At 39.8% G+C, this 26,834-nt stretch overlaps 1 protein-coding gene across 8 annotated transcripts in view; it reads left to right on the forward strand.

Annotated features, from left to right (window-relative positions):
- MAP7 (microtubule associated protein 7) overlaps positions 1 to 26,834 on the forward strand; it is a 127,317-nt gene that overhangs the window by 25,316 nt on the left and 75,167 nt on the right. The window contains exon 1 of one of the 8 annotated variants that reach the window (XM_027809826.2): positions 11,688 to 12,059. The exons of the other annotated variants lie outside the window; for them this stretch is intronic. Coding sequence (XP_027665627.1) covers positions 11,990 to 12,059 — 70 coding nt within the window. The 5' untranslated portion in view covers positions 11,688 to 11,989. Of the gene's footprint in view, positions 1 to 11,687; positions 12,060 to 26,834 lie in introns of those variants that run through there. 8 annotated transcript variants of the gene reach the window in all.

A 26,834-nucleotide genomic window follows, 5' to 3' on the forward strand; every position in this document is an offset into this window, starting at 1 on the left:
GGGCTTATAAGAAGGGTGGGGACAGACGTTTTAGTAGAGCCTGTAGCAATAGGACAAGAGGTAATGGGTTTTAAACTGAAAGAGGGTAGATTTAGATTAGATATTAGAAAGAAATTCTTCACTGTGAGGTTGGTTAGATACTGGAACAGGTTGCCCAGAGAAGCTGTGGATGCCCCATCCCTGGAAGTGCCCAAGGCCAGGCTGGATGGGGCTTTGGGCAGCCTGGTCTAGTGGAAGGTGTCCCTGCCCATGGCGGGGGGTTGGAACTAGATGATCTTTAAGGACCCTCCCAACCCAAACTGTTCTATGGTTGCCACCAGTCGTGTAAGCAGACACCTGCTCTTGAAACAATGTAAGCTAACACAACTTTAGAAAGAAACAAGGTGGGGAGCAACCTGATGAGAAGGTTTACTTTTGTATTTTTAGTGTTGGTAATGTGTTTTATCAGTCCTTAAAGAGAGCTGAGGTATTCCTTAAAATGATGTTGTAGAATAATTGAAATGGGTTGGTAGAGTTACTGCATACTAATAAATGACATGTTCTGTGGAGCAAGCAGGGTACAACAGCTGTAATTCAAAATAAAAGGTTTTGTAACCAAGGAGAGAAATTCAAAATCTTATAATGTGTGTCAGCGTGGGGGGCATTTACTTACTTTGAAAGCCTTTGTCCTTCCTCATTCTCAACCAATTCTCTGCCATAGCAAATCCAGCCTGATCTGCTTGCTTTGGTGGACTGAAGTAGTGTGAAAGGACACACAGATAGGAGGCTGGGAGTGAGCGAAAGTCAAGAGAAGACACAGCAATATAAATATGGAGGCTTGTTTTTCACTTGAGGAAGGCTTGTGTTTTAGTTTTAAAGCAACTGTCTTTTGAGACTGGTTATTGGAAAACCAGTTATTGATTAACAGTCCTTCCGAGACGTGTTGCAAAGAGTGCCCTTTCACATGAAAATACTTGTGACTTAGAAAATAACTGGTGATAAATATCATGTCTTGTAATATTTACAGGAACAATCTCTGTGTCCCTCTCTGGGGAGGGGAAACTTGTTTTTGCAGGACATCCTGACAATAGTGATTATAATGAGAGCTTTCCCATCTGACTGAAATATTTCAGGCTTTGTAGGGATTATTGAATATTACTCTGTGGAAAAACAGCCAGCCAGTGAGGCTCTAATTACTTGTGACTGAGCAACAGTGCACCTACTTCCCACTCTCTGCACAGTGTTCTCTCCCTTTCTTTTGTCACTTGTTTGATTAACCTTTGCTTGAATGTTCTTTAAATTAAACCAGCATGAATTATATACTCCAAAAGGGTTTCATATGTAGTATAACATACATATATATTTGTGATACATGTATGTGACAAAATTCTTTCTTACAAAATGAGAACAAAATGTTTTGCCTGTGAACTTTTTGAGAAGACTCTGCTATTTGCAGGTATTAAAAGATGTTGTGAAATCAGTGTCTGCATGTGCTTAAACTCTTGCTCTCTGTTGTGCTCTTGGATCTTTAAATGGGGAAATCCAATGAGAGCTGGTTTTCCTGTTACATAACACACTGCTGTGCAATTCTAAATACTGAAGCCACCTTCCAAATACCTTTGGTTTGTGCTGCTGTAAAGTAGTACAGTGCTGGATTATTTTTTATGCTTTGTTTTTTAAGCGGGGAAAAAATATAATGAGGAAAATAAGGGGGGTGTTTGTGTCCTGTGCGCCTTCAAGATTAGCTGGGCTTTCTGCTGAAAGAGAAGTTAATTTGTGTTGAATACAGCTCTGCTGAGTAAGTGGAGTGTTGAGGCTTATGTCAATGGGCAGCGGTGCCTTTTCTGCCGTTTACCCCATGCTGTACTAGGTGACCTGGTTGGGCAGGGCTAGCGTGGGTTGTAGCTGGTCAGAGCTGCTCAGGCACTAATGTTTGCAGAGTAGGGTTGCTGTAACGGGCCACTTGCATAACATGTTCGTTGTGGTCCACTGAGCTCTGCCCTTCACATGCTGGTGGAGCCAAAAGCTGTGTGCTCTGAGGTGCTGGTGGCCAAGCAGATGGCAGTGGATATTGCCTGCTGGAGTGATCTGCTGAGCAGGTCTGCTGCCACTGCGGCATTGGATTGCCTATTCATGGCCTTGATGAGTTGTAGATACGTCAGTTATTACAGTCTTCTAAGCAATTAGAATTTATTTTGGTAAATGTTGTAGATACAGTGCTGCCCAGTCAGCCTAGGAAATCACAAATAACAGATCACAGATTTTAAAGTATTTCCTTTCCCTGTCCCACCCAGGTGAGGCATTGTAACATACTACCGTGTGGTTTGTGATTTTGGTGATGATAGGAGCTAAACTTTTTTCATCAGTAGTGTTTGTGTAAGTGTTCCCACTGTCTGAGGGTACCTCTTGGGGGATATCTTAACGTCAGCTGATCCCCAAAGCTTTCTGAAAGCAAGGATTGCTACTGCACCAGTGTTCCTAATCCAAGCTTCTGCGGCAAAGTAGAAACCAGTGCTGTGGTGAAGTGCTTAGGGTGAAAGTTATACTTTTTAATATGAAGAGAAGCTATTGTCCCTGCATCTGCCCTTAAGCAAGTAGGGTACTACCCTTCACCCACATACAAACATAGGTGTGTATTGCAAGGCATCATTGGCAAATATTCCAGTACTTGAAATCTGATTATTTGAGAAAGCAATACTTCTCTGCTCTCTAAGGCATTCCCCCACCCCCAGGTAAACTAAGTAGGAACAATTACCTATGGGGGAGATGGGGGTGTTTTGTGTTGTGGGTTTTTTTTCCCCAATAAAGGGCCATTGTCTTTAAACAAATACAGATGTAGGCAGATTATTAATTCTAGCTGGAGTGTGGGAAAAGGTTACAATATAGGTTGCATCACAGGCTTTGGCAGAATGAAACAGAAAGCTTGCAGACTGATTCTAGAGCCTGTTCTTGCTCTGTTAAGTACTTTCTAAGAGAGCGGGAAAAGCCCTGCTAGACTGCTGCCTGCTGTAATTAACTCTACAAAGAGATGAACGCTGAATTTTGTAGTCTGCTGTCACAAGTAAGATGTCCCATGTATTCAGTTGGAGTCCCCCTATTAAAGGACTCGAGTACGTCAGTTTACAAGCACTGAAAAGCTAGACTTCAGGTGCGCTCCTTCCCCATAGTCTTTAAAACCCCTTCCAAAGGTCTTTTAATAAAGCCCTCTCTAAACAGGAGATGAAACTGAGTATTTAAAAAGTGTGTAAGTAAAAAACCAAGGCTTCCTGACCTTGAAATATTTGAAATATTCCATGGAATAGTTGCAACATAATGGTTTATGCTTTTCAGAGCTGCAAATGTTTTGCACAACTGTAATCCTCTCCTACTTATGGGTAGTGCAAAGCTAAGTCTGTCATAAGAAGAGGTGCCGGGGGTGTGTGTGTGGGGTGGCTATGTTTAAAAAGGTCTGTTTGGCAAGAATATGCATGATAAGACTTCTGCAAAAACATTGGAAGTCTGGGCCAACTTTGTCCCTGTTGTAATTCTGCTGAAGCTATGTAAATTGAAGAAGTAGTGAATTTGACCTCCTGTTTTCAGGCTTAGAGCACTTACTTTTTTCTCTTGGTAATAGACTGAAAGCACTTACTGCTCTGCTCTGGATCTCTCTGGCTTTATTGAACTGGACTGCATTTTGCAAGTAAGCAATTAGCAGTCTAATTTTTGCTTGAAAGAAATAAATATATAGTATCCATTTCAAGGAATGAGAAAGCTTCCAAGGACAAGTATAGCTGTAGTACCGGAAGCTGCCTTGAAGAAATGTGTGCAAGTTTCTCATCAGCCTTTGAATCCCAGATCAGTTTATCGTCTGAATTAATGATGAGTCTGTACATCCTGCTGTCACATTCAGTCATATGTCAAAATAATAGAACTATAAAAAGTTTTATAATTTTGCATTGGAATGATTCTAAAATCCTTTCTTGGAAAGTGGGGAATTACTGTGGTATTAGGCAACTTGGAGAAAGGGGGTTTGGAGCAGAGACTTGTCAAATGGCTTGAATCATCCCTTCCCTCAGTCAGGGCTGAAACGTGTGCTCCTGCACAGCCTGGTATTGCTTGTATGGAAAAACAAAGGGCTTCAGTCCTGAGGTACCCAGCCTGCTACTCATCAGACAACAGGGCTTCATAGGATTTAACGGAAAGATAGGTTAAGAGTGTCAGGCACAGGGAAGAAAGGCATTATGAAGAGTTATTTCTACCTTTAGTAGTGTTTTTTATTCCTGAAATCTTGCTTTTTTCCACTTCATGTTTCTTTGTTGAAACAGTTACTTGCCTGGGCTTCCCAGAAGATTGTACTGTTTACTTGGACTAGTGTGTATTTGTGTGCCGCTAGCTCTTTTAACTTTTCTTGCACTTCAGAGTTTCCCAAAGATTAAAGCTGCATTTATGAGAACTGGAGAGACACCGTGCTGGACTAGGTCCAGATTCCTTAGGTTTGTTCTTACACTATTGGCAGTAAATGTCTATATTGTTTTGCAGCTTTACTATCAATTTACTGCACTGCTTAAGCTGTGGGGACCTGGCACTGGATTTGACTCTACTGCATTTATTTTATTGCAAACAATGCATCATGAGCTGGGGAGAGAGAAGTGTTAAAGTGGTGGATTGTGAAAGCCATCCAGTACATATAAAGTCAGCACTTTGAAACACAAAAGCTAGAAGCACTGTACTGATGCAGTTAGCTTGTGCCTTAGAGATAGTATCACAAAAAAAGTTGTGGCACACTCAGTTCTTTCATATGTAGTCTCTGAAGTCGGCATTATTTAATAGTGAATTAGTCCCAAAAGTTGTTGGCTAGCTTGGGAGGCTTTTTTGGGTTGGTTTGGTTTTTTTGTGGTGTTTTTTGGTGGTTTTTTTCCTTTTCTTTGTGGGAGGTACTTTAACTTGTGCTAATGAGGCTGCTGCTTTAAGACTAGGCTTTGGCTGCAGCTTATGAACTGCTTAAAATAACAGTTTGGGGAGTAATGAGGCTACCTACTCTCGCTTCTGAATCAAATACTTAACTGCCGCATGGTTGTTCAGGCTCTATTCACTGCTCAGTAATTGCTGTGTTTGATAGCGTGGCTCTGTGTTTTAATCTGTTCACTAAATTCCTCAGTTCAGAGCTGTTTCCTCAAAGAGCTGCCAAATATACGGCTTAGCTAAATGCAGAAGAGACTGTTCTTTCCACAGCATTTTGTTTGCTAGGAGAACGGGGAATAGCTTAGAGGAAAGGTGCACCAGCCTGCGAGGTGCAGTGTCTGACAGTTCTTGCAGAAAAGCTGTGTAGGTGTGTAGTCACATCTAGATACAGGTGTGCTTTATAGCAAAAGTGAATAGATAGTGTTTCAGAAGGCTACGTGCATACCATGGATACTACACAGCAGTTACACGTTTGTGACACTACACTAAAACATTGTTGGATAATGTCTCCATTTCCTAAGGAAAACAGCCTACCCCTGAACAGTTAGCTGAAGTTCCTGTGTCTTTCCAGCAATAACTCCCTAGTGAAACCAACTTTAACTGCTGTAGCCTGCATTTGTAGGAACTCCAATATGACGGTAATAATTTATTACTTTTTTTTAACACTACTTAACTGCAAATTATAGCACTTCAAGCTTCTGGATTCTGCCTCTGTTTTCATTGTTACTAATGAAGCCTTCACACACTGCTGCTTAATGCTAACTCGTTGTAACTGAAACTTGCCTGGTTTTGGTCAGCAGTGGAAGCTGTGACTCCTGGCAGCCGCCTGCTGAAGAGCATTTCAGACACCATTGCTTAGGTACGTAAACGTGTAGAATAACTGTTAAGTTCACTCCTCCTATGGCACACTGGGCAGGAGGGTAGCAAAACTCTGAAATTAATTCCCTCATAATCATATTATTAATCAAAATATCTGTTTTTTTTTAAAAAAAAAGTATTCTGTGGATATAGGCCTAACAGAAATCCAGTGTGTCGAGTTATATAAACTTTACTGTAGAAATGCTTGAAACCAAACTGGCATCCTAAGGCTCATAACAGCGCAGTTGAAGAAAGTTCCTTCTTTAAAATTATGCAACCAAATTTGTAATTATGGGCTTTAAAACAAACAAACAAACAAAATTATTCTGCACATTTGGATCGCGTTGTTGGGCAGAGAGTGCTTTCTTCAACATCTAATGAAACTTCTCAGACTACCTGAGTCATGTACAGGCCTTGTTCTTGGCAAATGGCTTATGAGGAGTCAGAGATGCATTGTTTGTTGCTCTTCCTGGAATGGGAACTGTGGAGCGCTACCGGAATCCATCAGCTGCCAGCCAGTTACCCTGCCGCTCTCCTCCTCTGGCAGTGCTTCGCTTATGCAGGTTGTTCCAGGACGGCCGTGGAAGTGATTAAACTTTCAAACAGGGCAGAAAGGATCCTTAAATTGTTTCTCTTGGTCTTAAGCCATCACACTCAGCTGTTTTCAGCAAATGCTCTTTGGAGTTTGGGCAGTGTTTTTTAACATGTGATCTGCTCTCACAGTGCCAATGCTGTTATCCAATCATTCCCTTTGGTGTTTATACACTGCCTTGCTCTTGGGCTCCGGAGTGTGAGGACATTGTGTGTGCAATTGCAGGTCTGCATGATACAGGGAAGGGAGACTTTTACCAAAGCATTAAAAAAATGACCAACAAAAAACCTCCAAAACCCCACAAACAAAACAAAACACCAACAAACCCAAACTATTAACAAGGCCACTTTTTCTTTGCTTTACCTAGTTAAGAAACACAAAAGAAATTTTTTTTTTTTTTTTATTTTATTTTTTTTAGGGAATAGTGTAAAGAAAGGACAGAGCTCACACAGTACACCAGGAGCAAAGTGAACAGTACAGTCAAGGACCCCTGACTTTGCTTATTCTCATGCCACAGTGAATATTGACTTCTACAGAAAAAAGTGTAGGTTGTGTTATTACTGTTATAGGTGGGGGGGGAAAGGAAATGACTACTTGTTCAGATTTTCAAGAGCTTTTTCTGTTAATGTACTAAAATAATTTCATGAGGACATTGAATCTACAGTGGAAGCATGTGTTTTCAGTCCCTTAAATGGAATTGCCTCCTGGTTACCAAAAACAATGCAATGAAAAACATCCATTTATGTTTTAACATGTAAAGAATGGGGGGAAAATGAATAAATCTGTACATGTATGATAAAATAACTGATGGGCTAATTTATTATGGAGACATTTATAGACACAAAGGAAAGAGTGACAGTTCTATTTGCACTTAATTCCACACGTTTATATGGTGCTCACAAATATGAGTGTTATAGACTCAGAGGCTGGGTGACCAAGTTCCTAATTACTAAGCTATATATAGTAGCTATATATATATGTATATATACTGATTTATATATATATATGTAAATACTGATTTATACTATATATATATATATGTAAATATTCTGATTTAGTACCAGTGGACTGGTATGTGATTAAAACTTCACATGGACTGTTTCCTACATTTACAATGCTTCTAAGGTTTTGTTTGTAGATCCTTTTATACTCCTTTAAAAGGAGGTGGAGTAAAAGTCTTTCTTAAGACTTGGAAAAAATGTTGTAGCAGTGGATTTCTCTTTTAATATTTCAATTTAAGGTCATATTCCCTGACAGTGGTGAATGTAATGAAAGCCACAATGAAGCAGAAGTAGTCCATGGAATATAACAAACGATGAAATCTCCCCCAAAACAGTTTCTCTACTGCTGTTTGACAACACTGACTGGATTATACTCTTTTCAAGCAATTTTAATAATATTAACTGCCAACTTGCTTAAGTTTTACTTGTTAGGATAGGCAGCAGAGTATATCCTTGAATTTTTTAGAGGTTCTTTGGTTTTCTGGCACTTGCAGTTTTTCCCAAGCCCTTTCCCTCTTTGTGAAGATAGGTTAGAGCAGAAACAGCTTGCTGCTTTTACATATGTTAGCCTCTAGGCATAGGATAGCCTTGTCAGAAATGCAGAATGACAGGAGTACCAAGTCTTGCCTGTCCCTTGAATAATTTCAGTTTCTGTTCAGTGCTTTCTGTGCTGAACCTTCATAGAAATAGGTCTAGAAAGTTAAGCATCAAGTTATAGCAGCAGCTGGCTCATTAAATACTGTACCGCTATCATGTTACTCATAATAACTGTGATGATGTAGGTTAATGTTTACACTTTAAAGGTTGATGACTGAACTTTTAACCTGTGGGACTCCAAGACTGTCTTAGATAGAGAAGTCTCCACCCCTTCTGTTCCCCATCACATTGATTTTGGGGAAAAAAAGAAGGGTGTAGTCTTGAGTGGTAAGAACAAGCTGGTAGTATGTGTGATTTTTTAATATTTTTTTTTATTTTTTTTTTTAATGCCAGGTGGCTCACAGGCAATGTAATAAGTCCCATCTGCAGAGTCAAGCCAGTTAGGGGTGCAGGGCATGGGTGGAGATAGCTCTTGTTTTTCTACTGCTCATATGGCTAAAGGTGAAGCTTTGCCTGCCAGTGTAGGGCAATCCTCTGATAATCTGGGGAAATCCATTTTGTCTCGGTCAGTTGATACAGGCAATGATCTCTTCACTCAGACTGACCTTTCTTCCTCAGAGGTAACCTGGAGGGTAGCATTAGAAAGACAGACCACTTGCCTGTCCGCTGCAGAGATTAAAATGTGTTAGGTCTGGTCACACTCAGTATTTTACTGAGAAACATACACTTGTCATTGTGACAGTGCATCAAATGTCGGTTGAAAGGAAACAGTTGAAGTTTACGAAGATGAGTCTCAGATGCCACTAGCTTGTTAATTCATTTAACACCTTATATTAGGTACAGCTACCTACTTTATCATGCATAAATGCATTTCTTGTTTGTTATTGCAGTGCTGTAACATTTGTCTCCTTTGGCTCAAGACGCTGCCTTCTAACATGCTGAATTGAGTGCTGGGATGGTGGAGAAAGATAGCTGTAAATTGGCCTGAAATTTGACAAGGGATTTGAGGGGGTTCTGTCTGGCACACTGAGCTGTGATCAGTCTTTGATGCCTTGAAACACTGATCTTCACTTTTTTGCTCTTCCAGCTTGCAGTATTTCACCTGATCTAGACTTGCAGTATTTTACCTAATCTAGAAAGACATCAGCTGTTAGCTTTTCCTAATCTCTGTAGAAAGAGGAGAGTAGGAAGAAACACCATTTAAAAAACAATTGAGAAATCAAATAGGGGAAACATCTATCAAAGTTTGGGACTGTACTCTTGTAAAGTCAGCTTTGTATAATTTTTTTTTAACCGACTTTTTCTTTACCTGACCTTTTTATAGAAAGCCTGTGCCAAATATTTTAATGCACCCTTTTCCTGTTATGTTTGTGTATATACACATGCATTCCAGCTGTGCATGGAAATAGCTTTCAGATGGTGCTGTCTAAATAATGTTTATTAATATCCAGCTCATATTATCCAGATAATCTATCTAAATAATATTTATTAAAAATTAATGGAAATTAGTCTTCCTCTTTTCAGCCCTGGCCTATTATGAAGGTTAGTGTCTAACCCTTCCCTGCAGCAGAGCTGCTCAATCTTCATGGCCTAAATGTATCTAGGGCATTCTACACAGCTCTAGCACACTGTGTGGCTATTTTTGGCCATGTAGCTTTTGTCTGGCAGTGCTAGAGAAGGATGGCATATGCTCAGTGCTGTGCATGTGACTGATTTAAGGGTGAATGATGTGGTTTGCTTAAAAAAAAAGTATTTGTATTTATAAGTATTTTTTAAAAGCTCTGTATAATGTTACAACCCATACAAATCTAATGTGCTTGACAATGTGAGTTCTCATTTTCCTTTTTTATGTATTTCTATGCTCAGTGGACTATGCATTAGAAAGTGAATTAGCAAGTTAATTTACCCTATGTGTCAGTGATAGAATAGCTTTTACCTCCTGAGGCTGCATGCTCTGAACTGCAATGTGAATGTGTCAGAATACACAAACACTGCTTTTCATTTTTAGAACCTCTGTGTGTGTGCATGTAGTTTAACCTGTTCTTTCCTTATGTTTTTAATTCTATTTTACAGTCGGTATCAATGGTGTGGTTTTGGACGTATTCTGATTGAGCTTGGTTTCGATTTTGTGTTTTCCTTACTTTATGTGCTGTACCTCAAGGGGACCACTTGCAGAACAAGTTACCTCATCATCTGAATGAGGATGATAACATCAATGATGATTAATCTTCAGTATTCATAATCAAAGATAATTAATGCTTACACTCTGTTTTGAGTTTACAACTCAAACTACACAGTGTTTAGCAATATAACTCCCTAATATTCAATAAAACCTAGTTGCTTGAGGCTCACAGTTTTAAGGAAGAGCTCTAGAGCTTTAGTTACAGTTTCTACACAGGGTCGCCAGGTCCCCCAGCAAAAATCTGGGTGGAATTGTACCAGTTGTGGGGCTGAAGGAGAATGTTTGCATGAGAACCAATAATTTGAGTAAGTGACATGCTGAAAAGAGTGGAGTATAGAAGTGTTTTCATCTAAATATACAGATCCAAGTTGTGAAAGGCTAAGCGGAGTTAGTGCTCCTGGGGTTATTATTGCTACAGTTATCTGGGAAGGCTCTGGCAATATCAGATGCTCAATCCCACTCTCCCAGGCTCCCTGGCTATATAATAGCCACAAAGCTGCTTTTCGTGTTGCAGCCCAGGTTTGACAGTGGTGACAGGACAGAGCTGTGACTTCTGTGGGCCGTTTTAAGCTCATGTAGATAGGCCAGCATGTGGAATGGGTAGGAGATGCCCTTGTGCCACACGAGTACAATAGTTGTTATGGCTTAACAAATAGTTAATGTTGAACTAGAGCGTTTATAAGCTGTTGGCATTGAAATTTAAGGTCTAATGATGGTGTGATTCTGTTGGTGTGACAAATCTGATTTTTGTTATTTTGTAACAAAACTTATAAAGAGGGAATTTCAGGAGAATGATGTTTGGTCATATAAATAGATGTGGTTTATATCTTACAGTGATAGATGTGTTTTATATCTTACAGTGCAAAGTAAAACACGACATAGAAAATGTGACACTGTAGCACAGGTATTTCTTAAAATCTGGAATGCACTACTACCATTTCTTTTGAGGATAGGGGAAGTAATATAGCAGTAGCTGTTAAGCTGCTAATAACTGATTTGCCATAATATTGGGCAAAGTGTTGACATTAACAACTGTACTGTGCTTGTTGAAAAGGCTCATTTGTTACCAAGCCAATAGAAACATGTCAAGAATTACCTCATGTCCAAGAAATGCTAAAATCCTGTGTAGTACACCCAATGCTAAAATTTTGGCAATACCTAAGAAAACAATGTGCTTATGTACCTTTGCAAAAATCCTTCACTAAAACCAAGGTCCTATCTCAATTTAAGTTTTTACCTTGAAATGCATGTTGGGTTTTTTAGTATTGCTGTAACTGATCTTTGCACTAACCTATTTGAAAAGGGAGGTGTGTGTGTGTATTTTAAACTATTGAAGGTCTGTCCAAGGCAAACATGGAGGATCTGCTGTCCTACTTCTGCATTTTATTGGGAGACGGGTTGGAGCTGACTGACCAAGGCCTCTCTCCCAGGCGGCGTGTTTTGAAATAGGAAGTGGGGCAGTGTGGTAGACAGCTGCCAGCACCAATAACCGGTGGCTTGAGCTGCTTAACAGAGGCTAAGCCCAAATCTATTGACGCAGAGCACGGGGAAGTGCTCAGCAGACTTCTCCCCCCTCCCTGTCCTTGGCTATAATCTCATGATGCTGTGGATGTGACAAACTCCATTTTGATCAGATGTTGGGCCAGAAATGGTTAGAGCGGGTCAGATTTGACTTCAAAAGGATATTTTGATGGCATACATTTTTGACATTTTCTGAAGCTGCACCTTTTCCTTCTGTGATACCTCCTCCCTTCTACTCTGGGTTTGCATAGTTGCTGGCCTGATTTTTTTAAGTGTAGGATGAGAGACTGAAGTCATGCATACGGGTTGATATGGATTATGCTATGGATTCACAGTAGGCCTCTGCAGTGCAATAAGTGTACAGTACTGAATATAATGGATGAAATAGGTAAGCACCTTGCTCTTCATATTTCCAGAAACAATCCTTTTAAATGGCTTCCCAATTAAAATTTGCAGATGGAAAACACTATTATCTCTAGCTGTGGGATACAGGTAGTGTTTTTCCTTTGTACTTTAACTTTTTAATTAATTCTAAGGAGTCTAACGTGATACAGGGGGTTGAAAAAGAGTAATCTGTGAGTACACTGATGTTTTGATTTGATTTTTTTTTTGTAAAATACATTATCAAATTGAAGGTTTTATCTTTCTTCAGTATCTGATGTTAATACCCAAGTAATTCACTGCTGATTGTTTTCCAAAACACCAGATTACTTATTTGATTTCTTGGTTGTAAGTAGCCATACTCTTGATATACATAGTGTAGTTATCTACTTCCTTGCACCATCACTCAGTCTAATTAGTTTGAACTTCAAATTTGTGAGAATAATGAAAACTGAAGATGGTAATATGCAGAGAAGCCTGTTTGTCTGTAATGGAATATCTTACATAAGCTAGGGGACTGCAGTGGCTACAACAGCTACAATGCAACATCCCAATTCTAATAGTAGCAGCAACTTTTTCCTTTCCTTTATCTGCCCCAGGCCAGACAACTGGAGAAAGATGTTCAGTGATGTGGAAGTTCTGTGTGAGGAGTTATTGCCCAAACAGGGAACTAATGGAGCTTTTTATAGAGATCTCTTTAGTTATTTGAGTTTGTATATGAAATTTGAGTTTGAATATGAAAACAAGAACATTATTTCGTATTTTCCCTTCTATTTCCACTTAGTTCATTTCCTGGTGAATAAACTCAGAAAAAATTATTAAAAAACCAAAACCAAAACCTTTCTGATGAAGGTGCTTTTTTACTCTCTCAATTTGTCATTTGGTGTGTCTGGTTTTCCTCTTAAGTAGTTGCCTGCTGTGTTTACTCTGTAAACTTCGGGTTATGCCATGTGAGTGTCCTTTTTGTTTGCTTTGAACCATCTGAAGTAATAAATTAATTGCTTTTTTCCTTTGCTATGACTTGCTATATACCTGGAAGTAGCCCGGTATTTTGTAGTAGCTTGATGCTATTGTGCTTTCTTTGTGCAACACCCTCACCTGACCCTTATTTCCCCTTCTGGTGTCAACAGCTCAGAGTCCCTGTACAGAAATGTGGCTTTTCCTCATCTTTTGCATTCCAGATGCCAGCTGCATCAGTTTTGGTTTTGGGTTTTTTTGACAATGTTGGAGTCCAGAGCTAACCTGAAAGGGTGGAAGCCAATATACATCCTGCAGACTGAGGGGTCAGCACCTCCAGATGTTGCCTTATGTTGTGGTGCCTGCCTGGCATACAGCAGGGATCGCTAAGTGCTTGCCCATCATATGGTCCAATTCCAGAGAGCACAGCCCCAGCACAGGCTGCATGTGCATTCATTGCAAAATTAGAGATCCTAGTAAATGTTGCCTGATTTGGTGTCTGTGGCTTTCAGTATTTTAAATTATGGCTGTCATACTGGGATTGTTCTGAAAGTGAATTGAGTGGAAGGTTCTCTAACCTGCAAATCATGCTGTGAAGTTATGAAGTTTTTCAAATGTATTGGTTAAGTGGGGTAAGTGAAACTTAGTGCTTCTGGAAATAAAGGATTGCTAGCACTATCTAATGGTTTACTAATGTATGTGCGCACTTAACTGTTTTCCCTGATGGTTACAAGAATTTCTCCTTTTTTTTTATTCTTGAGCTTAGATTGCAGGCCTTTTCTCTTGGGAGTGGAGGATTTGGGGGGGATTTGGGAGGAAGGGGGTGCTGAGCTGTGGAGTAATTGTGAGGGTAACAAGCAGTGGATGTAAGGTGAGACCACCTACCTCACTTTAATTTCAAACATAATTGGGAACTTCAGATATGAAAGGCTGTTGCTTTAATCTGTTGTATCATTGCCAAAACCTTTGGGAACTGAATTAATCTGAAATATTACTATTGGTTGCAAAAGCAGTGGAATTCTGCAGCTATCAGATAATGTTGCAAAGTAGAAATGGAACTATAATATAGTAAGAAAAACATTGGAGGATGTGAACAGAGACTGCACTTTGTTATAAGGCCTTGACTGAATGAGTTGATAGAAAACAAAGCGAACCTTTAAGCTGTTATAACTTATTTTGATATAACTTAATTGTTTATTTTCAAAAATAAACATAATGATAGAATTACCAAATTAAATGGGAAATTCCTATATTTTGAGGCTATTTTAGTATAAAAGAAAAATACACAGCTGGTATCCAGTTCTTCAGTATTCATAATGATAAAATGCTCCAAAGTGAGTTTTTTCAGACTGTGCTGTCATGTACTTGTAAACAGTGTTACAATATCAGAGCTGCTACAGTTTCTAAAACTTGTGTACAGCGACCAACAAATATTAATGGGAAACAAAAGCAGAGGGGAAGGCTGTGTAAAATGATGCAAGGGGAGGGGGAGGAGGCTTGGAGTAGCTTTACATTCACAGGCACATTCCTATATGCATCTCTTAAGTACTTGTCTTCCTCACTCCCCTGGCCTAGTTGCAAAGCAGATCTGTATTAACAGAAAGATGGCATCAAATAAGGGCAACTGAAGGTGCAATGCCTATGAAATAGAAGGTTTGGCTGTTTGTCATGACTGCAAAACTAAGGGTCATGTATAGTGTAGTCATAGTATAACTTCACCTCTGTCTTTCCTGCTTGTCTTTAGGGAGGTATGACGTTACTAGGATGAGAAGCCCAACATACATCTCCAATAACTGAATAACCTATTTGATCAAAAAGGAATGATAATGCTTCTTTCCTTTGGTCTCTCTCTGTTCCCTGCCCTACCCCCCCCGTACCCCCCTCCCCTCCCCCTGCTTGCAAAAAGGTGCAGAGATTCCCTGGTCAAAATATCCAATATAATCCATACATAAGAATACGGACAGAGTAGTCACTGAATTGCTGCTTGTTCTGCAGCAATGGAGATGGGATGGTAGGAAATTTTTCTCATGTATGCGGAGCAAGTCCCAGCTCGGGCAGAAAGCAGATCGGTTTCAGGTATCTGAAGCAAAAGAACCAAAATTACTGTGTTCTTTTTCTAAGCAGTAGAAGATTTGAAATATGTTGCCCAGCAACAAAAATCTTGGAAAAAGACACTCACCTGCACAAAATGAGTAGGAAGTTTGTTCTTTGAAAGCATGTAGTAAATGCATGAAGCAAAATGAGACTTTCAGATTTAGTAACAAGTGTTCTTTGGAAAACTTCACCATTAAGTTGTCAAAAAAAAAAAAGAAAGTACAGTGCTTTAAGTTGTACCATATTATAATTATGCTATTCATTGAAAGCCTGAGGATGGATGAGACTTAGCTAGTGAGTATACATGCTTCCTTTAGTTATGAAAAACAAATGTGGAGATGTCAACAAACGGCTTCTACTTGTACTTTTTACAACACTGTTTTTGGGTTTTTTAAGGTTTCAGAGGACATCAATAAGCATGGCAAATTTACAGGGTCGTGTAGCTTTGACTTTCAAGCTTAGGTGATATTTTTAACACAGGGTAGCTGAAAAGGCATTTGAAATAACTGCTATTTTTAATGTGTCTATCACTTTAAAAAAATCCATATAATCCTCTTGAAACAGATGGCTACAGTGAGTTAAAATCCCACGCTAGGATCTAGGCTTTTACCTGGTGCTGAAACCAATGTCATGACACAGGGATGCATCACTGAAGTTGGACGTGAAAACCTATTTCCAAGGGTTTTGCTGTTGTTGCTTTAAAAAAAAGGGCTGCAGGGAACTGTGGAGTCCCTCTGGATGTTGAGTTGTCTGTTAGTTTTATTTCTTTTAGTTTATGTGTTGTATCATATCTTTTTCCAGGCTATACTGTATTGGAATGTGGAAGTTGATGTTAACTAACTAACTGTTCCCAAACTTTTCTTCTGTGAGGAAAGAAAGACAGGAAGCTTGATTCTTTAACTTCAAATCCTGTAAATACTTGAACAGCCTAACTGAAGACAGGATTAAAACTGAAGTTTTTGTTTTAACTCTGTGTAGTGATAATCCAGGAACACTTTGAGGGACAGGTTTGGGGTGAGGAGGATGTTGGTATGTATTAGTCTTACCTAGACCTAAAGCATGCTTGGTTTTTTGTGTGGTTTTTGTTTGTTTTTTTTTTAGCAGGACAGTTGGCTTTTCTATCTATAGAACTGCAGTAGTGTCTCTAGAGATGGTGATAAAGCATTGGTGTTCCTGTCCAGATAACTGGAAATAATTTAATATAGCTGGTGATTAATGGAAGAAATGCATGCCTTTCAGTGTGCTTGCTTTCTGCACTTTTTTGATCATAAAAGGAGGTAAATGAGTGGAAGATTAAAGTCTTGACAGACGTTTAAGTTTTTACAGTTAAGTCACTTAGTAGCTATATTTTTTCCCCGTGCATTCCAGCAGTTAACCAGAGATTAAATTGAGCCACCTAGATGCAGAAGTTAACGGTCTTTCCTCAGATTAACATCTGAATTGCACCAAAAGGTATTTAAACTTAGCAAATACAAAAACCTGTTCTGACTTTTCTATTTATAAAATACGTACATTTCAAGGGAATGTATCGTGTTCAGCAGTGACTGAAGAATTGTGTTCAGCAGCAGAGCACTGCCCGGTGGGTGCCTCAGTGGGTGCTGCCCTACTGGTCTGAGGATGCACGTGCGCAACTGTTGTTCTGTGCCGTCATTTCTCCGCAGGAGTACTTAAGCATTTGTGCCTGCCTTCACTCCATTTTGTTACTGACTGCTGTGCTCAAGGGGCTGAAATTATGTGAGTATTGACAGACAGAGAAATCTTAAGTAACTTGGTGGCAGGTAAAAAAAGGACCTGAACTGTGGGGTGGTAAAACCCGTTTTTTGGACATAAAAATTTAATGTGGTGTCTTGAGATGCCTATTTCAAACTTCCTTATGCTTCCCTAGTTACCGTAACTCAATGTAGGTCCTTCCTAGCAAGTTGAAGGACAAATTTTTTATAGAATATAGAAGATTTTCAAGAGATGTCAGAGAGATTCTTCACTGAAAACTGAAAAAAATCCTGCAAGCTGGTAGCTCACAGTATCTGGTGTTTCTAAGGCTCTTATTGCAAAGCCTACTTTAGTGTTCTTAGTTTATTGGTCTAATACCTGCAAGTAGCACTTGGAAAAGAGCAAGCATATAAATAACTAGCTTATTGATGACACAGTAAACTTTGGGGTCTTCTTAGCACGACCATATACATATGAAAATATGTCTTAGTATTCTGGGAGTGTTTTTGCTTCCTGATAAAATTTAGGATAATTCTGGGCAATTCTTAAGAGGGCATGTAGGAGGTGAGAGCTGTTCTAAAAGCAGTCAGTCAAGAAGCTGAGTTTCTCAGGACTTCAGTGACAGGTTGCTGTTAGGCATGTTGGCACATGCTAGATTTAATCTTTAAAAAGCTGGTGATGTGACACAGATTTTTCACCCCACTCTACTCACTTTATTGAGGGAGCTTTTCAGCTTGGTGACATGCCTCTATTCTCAATTTCTTAATGCTGCTTCAGCTAGACTACTGCGTCGAACTGCAGAGCAAGCAAAGAGCGCATTAAGAGGGATATTGGGACAGGGAGTAGGAGGTTTGAATGTGTTACATCCATTAGGAATGTCCTGAAAAAGAAGTATTGCTGCTGGGCCTGCCAGATGAGTAGTTTAGAAACTAGGTTATTGCAAAATAACTTTGTCCTGTTGCAGCCACAGATTATTTGTGTGCTTTTAGTTGAAGAAAATGCAGTGTATTTGTGCTAAAGTGTGCTACATTTTTGTGCTGTGATAAATACAGTATCTCTGCTGCTTTAATATATACTTATACAAAGGCAGAGGTAGTCTTAGGAAGACAAATTTGGAGGGCATAGTCTAGCAACTTTGTCTAATTAAATTACAACCAAGTCTTTCCCTCAGCTGTATGAAATGCAAAATGTAGCTCTTAATCCTGCAGACTTTAATAGCCTGAATGTATACATGGAAGTAAAGATGATATTCCATAGGACTACAGCAGACCAAAATGGTATACCTAAACACGACCTGTAAACAAGGCTGTGACTCTCCAAGTGGTCAATGAGTATTAGGCCCATGCTAGTGGTACTTTCTGCAGCTTTCACACAGTGGCCAGGTGAGACCTGGTCTCGCAAGCCTTGCAGCCAGTGTTAGCTAGCTCTTTTTGCTTAATGAAGTGGTGCCACCAGACTCCCAGGGGCTTGCAAACTTGTGCATGATGTAAAGCCTTCTGTGTGCTAGTGTGACCTCATTCAGCTTGTCAGCCTGGAGCAGGTGGTGTACCTGTGATTTATGAAGCCTGTTCCTCTGTCCTGGAAAAAAAAAAAATTCCTATTCTGTCTAGTCATGGTGAAATATCTATATTTGCAATAATAGAAGTGTCTGTAAAATAAAAAGAAGACAGGGAAATAGAGGTTATATACTGCAACAAGAAATTTGACCCTCTCCTTTTCCCCTTCCCAAGCCTGAACTCTGCTTTCTACTTATTTTTCTTTCAGAAGGGCTTTCCCTTACTACTAGGTAGTGACTGGGCCCAAGGCTCCACAAGCTAATGCAGAGATTCATGAATTCCTTTCCCTTCTCCAGCTCTCTTAATTAACATTTACATTGCTTAATCTACACAGCTCTGCCTACCTGCATGCCTTCTCTTGTTGCAGCCTCTGAAATAAGTGATTTAAGAATTTGATAATTATAAACCTGGAAAAACTCATTTGTGTAATCATCTTGCTAGATGAAAAGGTCTCTTACTCACTTTAGTTAGTTTTGTGGAAAGACAGACTATGATATTATTGATGGCAAAACTAGGGATGGATTCAGTACTAGCTTTGGGGACTCTGCTGGTAAATTTTTCTCTACCTTACGGAAAAAAGGAGTATCACACTTTTGAGTAGGAGAATGGAATATTTCTTGTTTGGTTTACATTTTTAAATTTTCTGATTTAACTCAGTCTTGCCTTACCCTGTTCTCACCAGGTTTCATACTCAAGCTGGTCCACAACTGGCATAAGGTGAAGTGCTTCTGGAAAACATACACTGTAGGTTTGCCTATGCTTTGACACTAAACAAACACAGTAATAATGTAAAAAAAATCTTGTCATAGAAAGCATTGAAATCGTATTTCTAAAATGTAATCTCAGAGTAAACCACGTTGGAATAGTTGCTGCTACTTGTTAAATCTCTGGCCCGTACCCTGCAGTGTACTGAGTCTGAGGCAATTAATACAAGAAGATGCAGTTGGGCATCTCTTCTCCCCAAACAAAATTGTAAAGCCAAGTGCACTGTTGTAGATATTTTTATGAAGACTAGGAAAAAAATCAACCAAAACAAAAACCTGCAAACACAGATGAGAGCTGCCAACTGTTATGTAAACGTAGAGAAATCCTTAGAAATCTGTGCTAAAATGTCTACATTTTTAATACGCCGTTAAGCACTTAGCCTTGGGGAGGGAGGCCCACATAAGGCTTTTTCTCCATCTTTGGAGTTAGTAGTTCAGTAACTGTTTCTCAGCTGGTTTATTTAAGGCTGAGCGCATGTAGTCAAAAGAGCTTGGTTTGTGTGTGGTTCATTGAACAAGGTGGCTGCTTAAAAACAGGAGTGTTTAATATCGTACGTCATGTCACCCTTTGCTTTTACCCCAACTGACCTTTTGGCTCTGCGGAAGGGAACACATACAGTAATTAATCAGCCCACGCTTATTACTTCAGGTCACTTGCACAGCTTAGACAAAAGGAGGAAGGGGAATATAAATGCAAATATTTTCAACCATTTGCTTTTAAGGGTAGGATGGAACATAACAGCCTGGGCTGCCTGCTGTGATACAGTGAGTTTTGGTGGTGCATTGCCTTTTGGTGGTGTTGAATTAAATGCAATGGCTGGTTGGCCACCTCTTAGCAGGAACAGCCTAAGCCACCTCTGGCTGCTGCAGCTGTAGGGGAAGGGGATGTCATGTGTCACTCTTCATGGTAGGATTAGGGGCATCCTGAGGTAGGGGGTGGAATGGAATATCTTGGACACTTCTTTGTATTCAGAATGTTTTGTGGTAGGAATTGTTAATAGTTAATGATCCGTGGAATGCAGTGAGCTTCAGATCTCATCAGGCATGCAAAGTATCTGTTAAAAACAGTACAGGATACTTTTGAAAGTAGTTTTATGAATAAATATGAAAAATGTACATGTCACTAGTTTATTTTTTCACGTGCTTAGGAAAACAAAGCTCATAAGACTTATTTTAAAAGTTTTTCTGGGGAAAATTAGTAATTGGTTCTATAATAGCACTTAGACACTAGTGAATTTGGGGCATATTCAAGACTTTCTGGATGATATTATTGCAATTGAAGAGGCATTTTTTTTTTTTCATTCAGCTACTATAATTCTCTCAGCTTCAAGGGCCACGGTTCTAAGCTTTTGTATAGGAGCAAGTGCTTGCAGGGTAGGAGCTTTGATGGCTGCTGCTATGCAGAGAAGTTTGTAACATACGTAAATATATAAGCTATTTAGCTTCTTACTGAATATGTTGTATAGCCTGACTCACAGTAGCATGGACTACTTGGAGTACAGTGTCCTTCTCCCAGGTTGCTTACAGTCTCTTAATCATTACAGTATCTAATCCCAGATTAGATGCTGAGGAAGAACAAAGGTTTCCAAAGCCAGTCATGGTGTTCATTAGCTCCTGACCAGATGACTCACTAGCATGTCTTTAAGAGATTTCCTTGGAACATCTATTCAAGATTATTGTTCTAGCACAGACAAATTCATGTCATCTAAATATAACAATAATTCTTCCAAGGGGAAGATAATGTAAACCCCTAGAATGTTTTTTATTTTTATGATGTTACCAAAGTTATCCTCTCAAATAATCATATTCACTGGCATGTGTAACTTGGCATACTACCTGAATTTCTTCCAAATAGGGAATAGACAAATGGTCTGCCCTCTTTACAAGAACTTCTGTTCTATTGAGGTGGTATGATATTCTTTTGCTCTTAAAAATATATTACTTTATTCCGGAATAAACTGAGCACAAGTATGGGGAGAAGAATGAACTGGTGCACATCCTGCAAGTGGAAACAAATTGCGTAAATTTAGCAAAGTCTAATTGCATAGGTATAGTCTTCTACCAAAATGAAAATCTTACTAATATTTGGTAAGCCATGAAAAAAGCTGGACTGCCTTATTTTGTGTTATTATTTCACATTATTTATCAACAGAAACAAGGGAGACCTTTATTCAAGAAAAAAAGGTCTCAAAATTAAATCCTACCTCAAAACAGATCTCACTGGCTTGTAAGACTGTTAATGTCATCAAAATAAATTAAATTGTAGACAAAACAAATTTTTATATGGAGTATAAATTAATCTATATTCTCCCTACAATCTCAAATTAATTAAGTTTAATATTACCTATTTATAGTTGCTTCCTAATCTAGATGTAGCAATAGCAGGCGGTGTAACTGTTACAGCTAAATTTAGACTGCTCTTAATTTGCAGGAGGTTAGGAAGAGATGACAGCTAGGACTACCTACTGCTAAATATGCAGATATGAGTATCAGTTCACTCTGACATTAATTACTATTAATGACTTGTAGTTTGAAAATGCATGGGTTTAGAGTTTGGTTTTGTTAGTGACTTTTGGAACTTCAAAACCAGAAGCTAATTCAGCCCTTTCTGTTCTGGCTTAGCCTGGTGGCACTGATGTGGCCTTAACTGGAATCAGGTGCTGTTGTTCAAGACAGTGTAGAAGTGCCAAGCAAAGATCTCTGTGTCCAAAGATCTGACAGTTCTTAAAGCTGTGTGAATGTTCAACAGCTGTCAAAGGATTGTGTTTCTCATGATAAATAATTTAAAAAGTGGTCTGCTGGAAAGCTGTGGTGGTAAGGATACCTCATATTCTTTACAGGCAGCGTAATTCCAGTCCAAAATAGTCTATATTATGTGAGACCACTGGAAAGAATTATAATTTAGCAAGGAAGGCCTCTACTGTGTCTTACTGTGACAGCTACAACCAGTTTCTCTATCACCAGTTTCCTGAAACCTCACTGAAGATCACAAGCCTGTTTCTAATGTAGCTTTACAGTGGCATTAGACCAAGAAGTCAGACCTTGCATGTTTGTTGCTTTATTTATTTTTCTTTCCATAATCTACCTTTCTGCTTTCTAGGCCCTGAAATAAAACTGTACCTGATCCCTTCCTAAGCTACTCCAAAACCAAGCTAATTGAAAGGAAGTATACCAGTTTTCCCACTCACCTGTCACGATGATGCCAGTGAAGCTGAGAATAGACCTCAGAGTAAACACCCAGCACGTGAAGGAACCCACCCCCAGGCTTGTTGTCAGGCCATGCATAGCCCTGAGAGGCATTTCAGGCCTAAATTTACTGGGGGAAAAGAGAAAAACTAGGGTGGACAGGTAAAGAGGAGGGGTCGTGCTCTATATAAAGGCATAGCTTGAATGATTGGAGCTTTGCCTTGGGTAGGTGACAAGCCAGTAGAAATCTTTTGGGTATGGAGCACAAATGATGCTGTAGTCAGTCTGCTGGAGGCCTGGTTAAGAAGGGGGAGCTGATGCTGCTGCCTTTAGGCAGCTGGAAAGAGCCTCAGAGTCACAGGCTGTAGTACTCACAGGTATCTCTTAACCACTTTGTGGAAGGGCAATGTAGCTGGGTGCTAGAAACTAGACAAGTTCAATATATTCCTGAACAATTCTTGATGCAGGTGATCAATGAACTGCTCTGTTGGACCTGCTACCTGCAGATGAGAACTGGTAGGTGATGTAAAGGATGAGGGCACCTTGAAACTGCTGGCTTGCAAACCTTGGTTTTGCAGTGTTTGTCTCTAGTTGCATCAGCTTTTGGCATCGATGTTGTATTAAAAGCAAGAGAAATGCTTGTTGGAAGTAAAAAGTGCCGACAAGTTTGTTTTGGTGTTTGGGTTTTTAATTGCAAAGCTGGCACAGCAGTAGGTAAGCAGTAATGAAAGTAAGCTAGCTAGCGCTCCAGTTTTTGGAACTAATGTTTTAAAGAGTTTCAGACAGAAACAGAGTGCATCTTGTTATTGTGTCCTCTATTGTGTAGCTGTAATAGGAATCCTAATTGTTCAGAGCATGGACAATGATGTTCTGGATTTGTCTGTCTGTGTTAATCAAGGTGCTGTGGAGCAAGGCGATCTCTCTTGCACAGCAGCACCCTGTGTGACTGTTTCAAAGTGATTGACTTTAAAGCATCCACTGTGTGAATGAAGACAAACCAGCAAGGTGGATATGCATTATGTTATTTTAGTCACACTCCATAGAACTTTAATCTTTTTGTAGCAGGGAACCTCACTAGTGGTGAGCTACTGACTCTTTGACTTGTGGAAAATCCTGTGCTCTCATAGGTGAAATGGATGAGACATGATCTTACCAAGAAGGGATGTCCTGACATAAAGTGGCAATGTATGTTGTCTGCTCTGGAAGAAATAACTTTTTACTTGCAGCACAAATGTCCAAGTTTGGTTGAATAATGCAACAGGTAAGCATACAGAAACAGAAGTTTGATTGAAAGGTAGGTGGGTACAGGATATGAGCAGCTACAATCTGGTGGTCGTCTGGTTCAACAGGAAGACAGGGACTGTGTAAGTAGATTTATGGAACACAGTTGTGAGGAAGTAATGCTCTGATCTCAAGTGGAACTCGGCGTAGCAAATTATTCTAGCATTGGTTCACTGTGGAAGACTGGCAGAATGATACCCTGGTGTGGAGCTGTTTGTAATTGGTGAGACTCCGTTAATTACAAAGCCTTGTCTGAGATCCTACTGGAAGTATGTTAGTGTTTAATCTCAGAGAGCTGGTAATTTTGAATCTGTATTATAGTTCTTTGTGATGAAAAATACTTTTATGAAGGATTGAAGCAGGCTTGATGAGTCTATCTCCTTGTGGAATGGCAATCAAAAGGGCAAGGCTCAAAGAATAGTCTTGTAGGTAAGGCCATTTGCATCCTTAAAAATAATTTCAATGAGTGCAACACAGGGAGCTCAGGAAGCAGTTGGTGTCCGGCCTGTTGCCAGCAGTAACCTAACTACGTGGCCCCAAGTTTTGTGTAACCAAGCCTGGTTTGTCTCATACATAAGCAAAAACTTCATAGTATTTAGTCAACCCAGGAAATTGCCTGTGTGGGGATACTGAAGGTAATTTGTGAGGACTGTTGTACTGTTGGTATGGAGCCAGCTCCGTTCAGTGCTTGCACTCAAGACTGCTTAATGGCCCTGGCAACCAGTCTCTCAACTGCCATCTCTGTGAGCAAAGGGAAGAGCTGGAGGACAATGCTTGAGTGACTTGGCTGAAGGTGAAGCAGTTTGGAGCACTTTTCCATCCCCACCTCCCCTATTAAGGTCAAAGAGGGGAAGCCTGGTCGCTCTGTGAGTTTACTGGACCTGTTACCACTGGCTGCCAAGCATCGGTGCAGGCTGCCTGGGCTTTCAGAAATATGACTGAATCGTGGCAAACAATGCATTGTTCTGTGGAGGCAGATACTATGATTTCAGTGTTATGTTGCTTATGCCTTTTCTCTGTTTTTTGTTTTTCCCACCATTTCTGAAATACATATATATTTATATGACACTGCTTTTTTTCTGTGCTGAAGTGGAATATTTAATGTACATTACAGAACAATAGATTGGGATTTAAAGTATTGTGGTGACATAGTTAAGTGACTTGCAACAAACTCTTAGTTGACAGCCTTGTGTATCTCTCTTTTTGCTTGACCAAACGAAAGAGTCAGCACCAAGAACATGCTCTGTAAAAAGTTCTAGAGGCATACGTGGTACACTATAGTTTAGTCTAGCAATCCTTGTAAAACATTTATCTTTAAATGCAGGGACCCAACTACTACGTAAAATACTGTTAACATGTTCTTTTTGTTTCTGGGCGTGAAGTCAAACAGCCTTAATGAAATTAAATATTTAGTTCTGCTATCAGAGAAAGTGGTATTTTTTTAATTTTTGTTGGTACCAGTCTGTCATGGTTAGGCTGCTGCAATGAATTATGTGGCTTAGAGGTCTAAATTCTTTGTTTCCCTCATCCACAATAAAGTAGGAGCCACTGTGAATTGAAGAGCTGTAATTCCATGCAGCATTGCAGTGACGTTGTTGTAAAACCAAGATGTTTTGCATAATAAAATGACCCCAAGTGAGAATTTTATCCTTCTCATGCTTGATTTGAATTTTACAAGGCAGATGGCAAGTAATTAAGGTTGTGTAACATTTCCCATTAAAAGAGACTTGTTTCAGTCTCCTTAACTTTACTAGATTTAAATGGTTTGGCCTCTGTTTCTCTTTTGTCAGGTTCTCTCCCTCCTTTATTCATTTTGTTCATCTTCAGCAAATGGAGCAATTGTTGAAGAATGAGACACGGGAAAGCAATGAGGACTTTTGCTTCTTGAAAAAAACCTTAATATAGGTCTCGTAGGGATGGCTTAAGGCCACCATGCTTTAAAGGGAAGATTTGAAACTGGGAGCAGTATAAATTTGGTTTTAGAGCTATGCCCCCTCCTGTCCCTGTGAAAAGCCATCCAAATTAGCCACATAAAAAGTCACAGCTCATGCCTGATAGGGATGCATTCAGTATTTGAGCGCTATATTTCTGTCTAGGCTTTTTGACTGAACTGAGGCAGCAGCCTTTCCTCTTAAATGCTTTGGGCTCATCAGTGTTCGCATGATTCACCATCCCCATGGAACAAGTGAGCACGCTCCTCCCTGGAGCTCCTGGGGCTGAGTTGGACTTTCCTTTCCTGGCTGCTTCCAGTCTCTGCAGGCTGCTTCGGCACCAGGCGCACCGACTATGAGCACAGAGGCTTGATGTCCTCCCGTGCTGCCCAGGTACCTGCTGCTGGGTGTGCAGGCAAAGCGAGCTGATGCCACTAGAGAGAAGTGGGGAGGAGGAGGAGGTGTTTGGGTTGGAACGATGCTAGCCATGAAAACTACAAGGATGAAAAGTAGAAAGGCAGAAGAGAGTGGCAGGGTAGCGGCTTCAGAAAAAAGAGAAGGAGGTTGAGGCAGTGCCAGAGGAGGTGTGGAGGGGGATGTAAGACTAGGGAAGGAACAAAGGATGAAGTTCGATACGGAAAGGGGGGAGCAGGAGTGCAGCTGGTGGAAAGGAGTGGAAAATACAGGTAAAAAATGTTGTCCTCCCCATCTAGTGGCAGGGTGGTGAGTCTGCCAAATCAGTTTCTTTATCCCAGAGAATACAGCATTGAGATTTCCTGAACTGGTTTGATAATTGGGGGGTAGTGTGGTGGCGGCATGTAAATTTACCTATTCTTTATGGTTTAAGTTTTTAATTTTTAAGTGACTGATAGGTGTCTGTTCATAATGCAAGCTTCTTGTTAACTTCTAAGTTCCAAGTTCAGGCACTGAAAAGTTAGGAAATCTCAGAGTGCAATTTGTCCATGCACCTTGGTTTAATAAAGCCTATGTATGTACATACTATCAAATAATTAAGCATGTGATTGTGCTCTTGGAAGTTAATAGTCCTCTTATCAGTAAGGTTAAACAACTGTGAATGAAGTCAGGCTTTGATCTATCTCAGCACTATTGCATACCTAGAGTTGTGAAGATACGCTGAATGGAAACTTCACTGCAACTTTTTTCTAGGTCTGTGTCTAAAAACCTTCTGGGATTTGAAAGAAAGTTTGTAGTTTAGTTACTAGAAACACTGGTCTGAACACAAAGATTTGTGAAATTCTTAATATCAAGAATGAGAGGCATTTATTGCAAAATACTGAACACT

Source organism: Falco cherrug, chromosome 6 (assembly GCF_023634085.1).
Source record: "Falco cherrug isolate bFalChe1 chromosome 6, bFalChe1.pri, whole genome shotgun sequence".
In the NCBI taxonomy this organism is placed as follows: Eukaryota; Metazoa; Chordata; class Aves; order Falconiformes; family Falconidae; genus Falco; species Falco cherrug.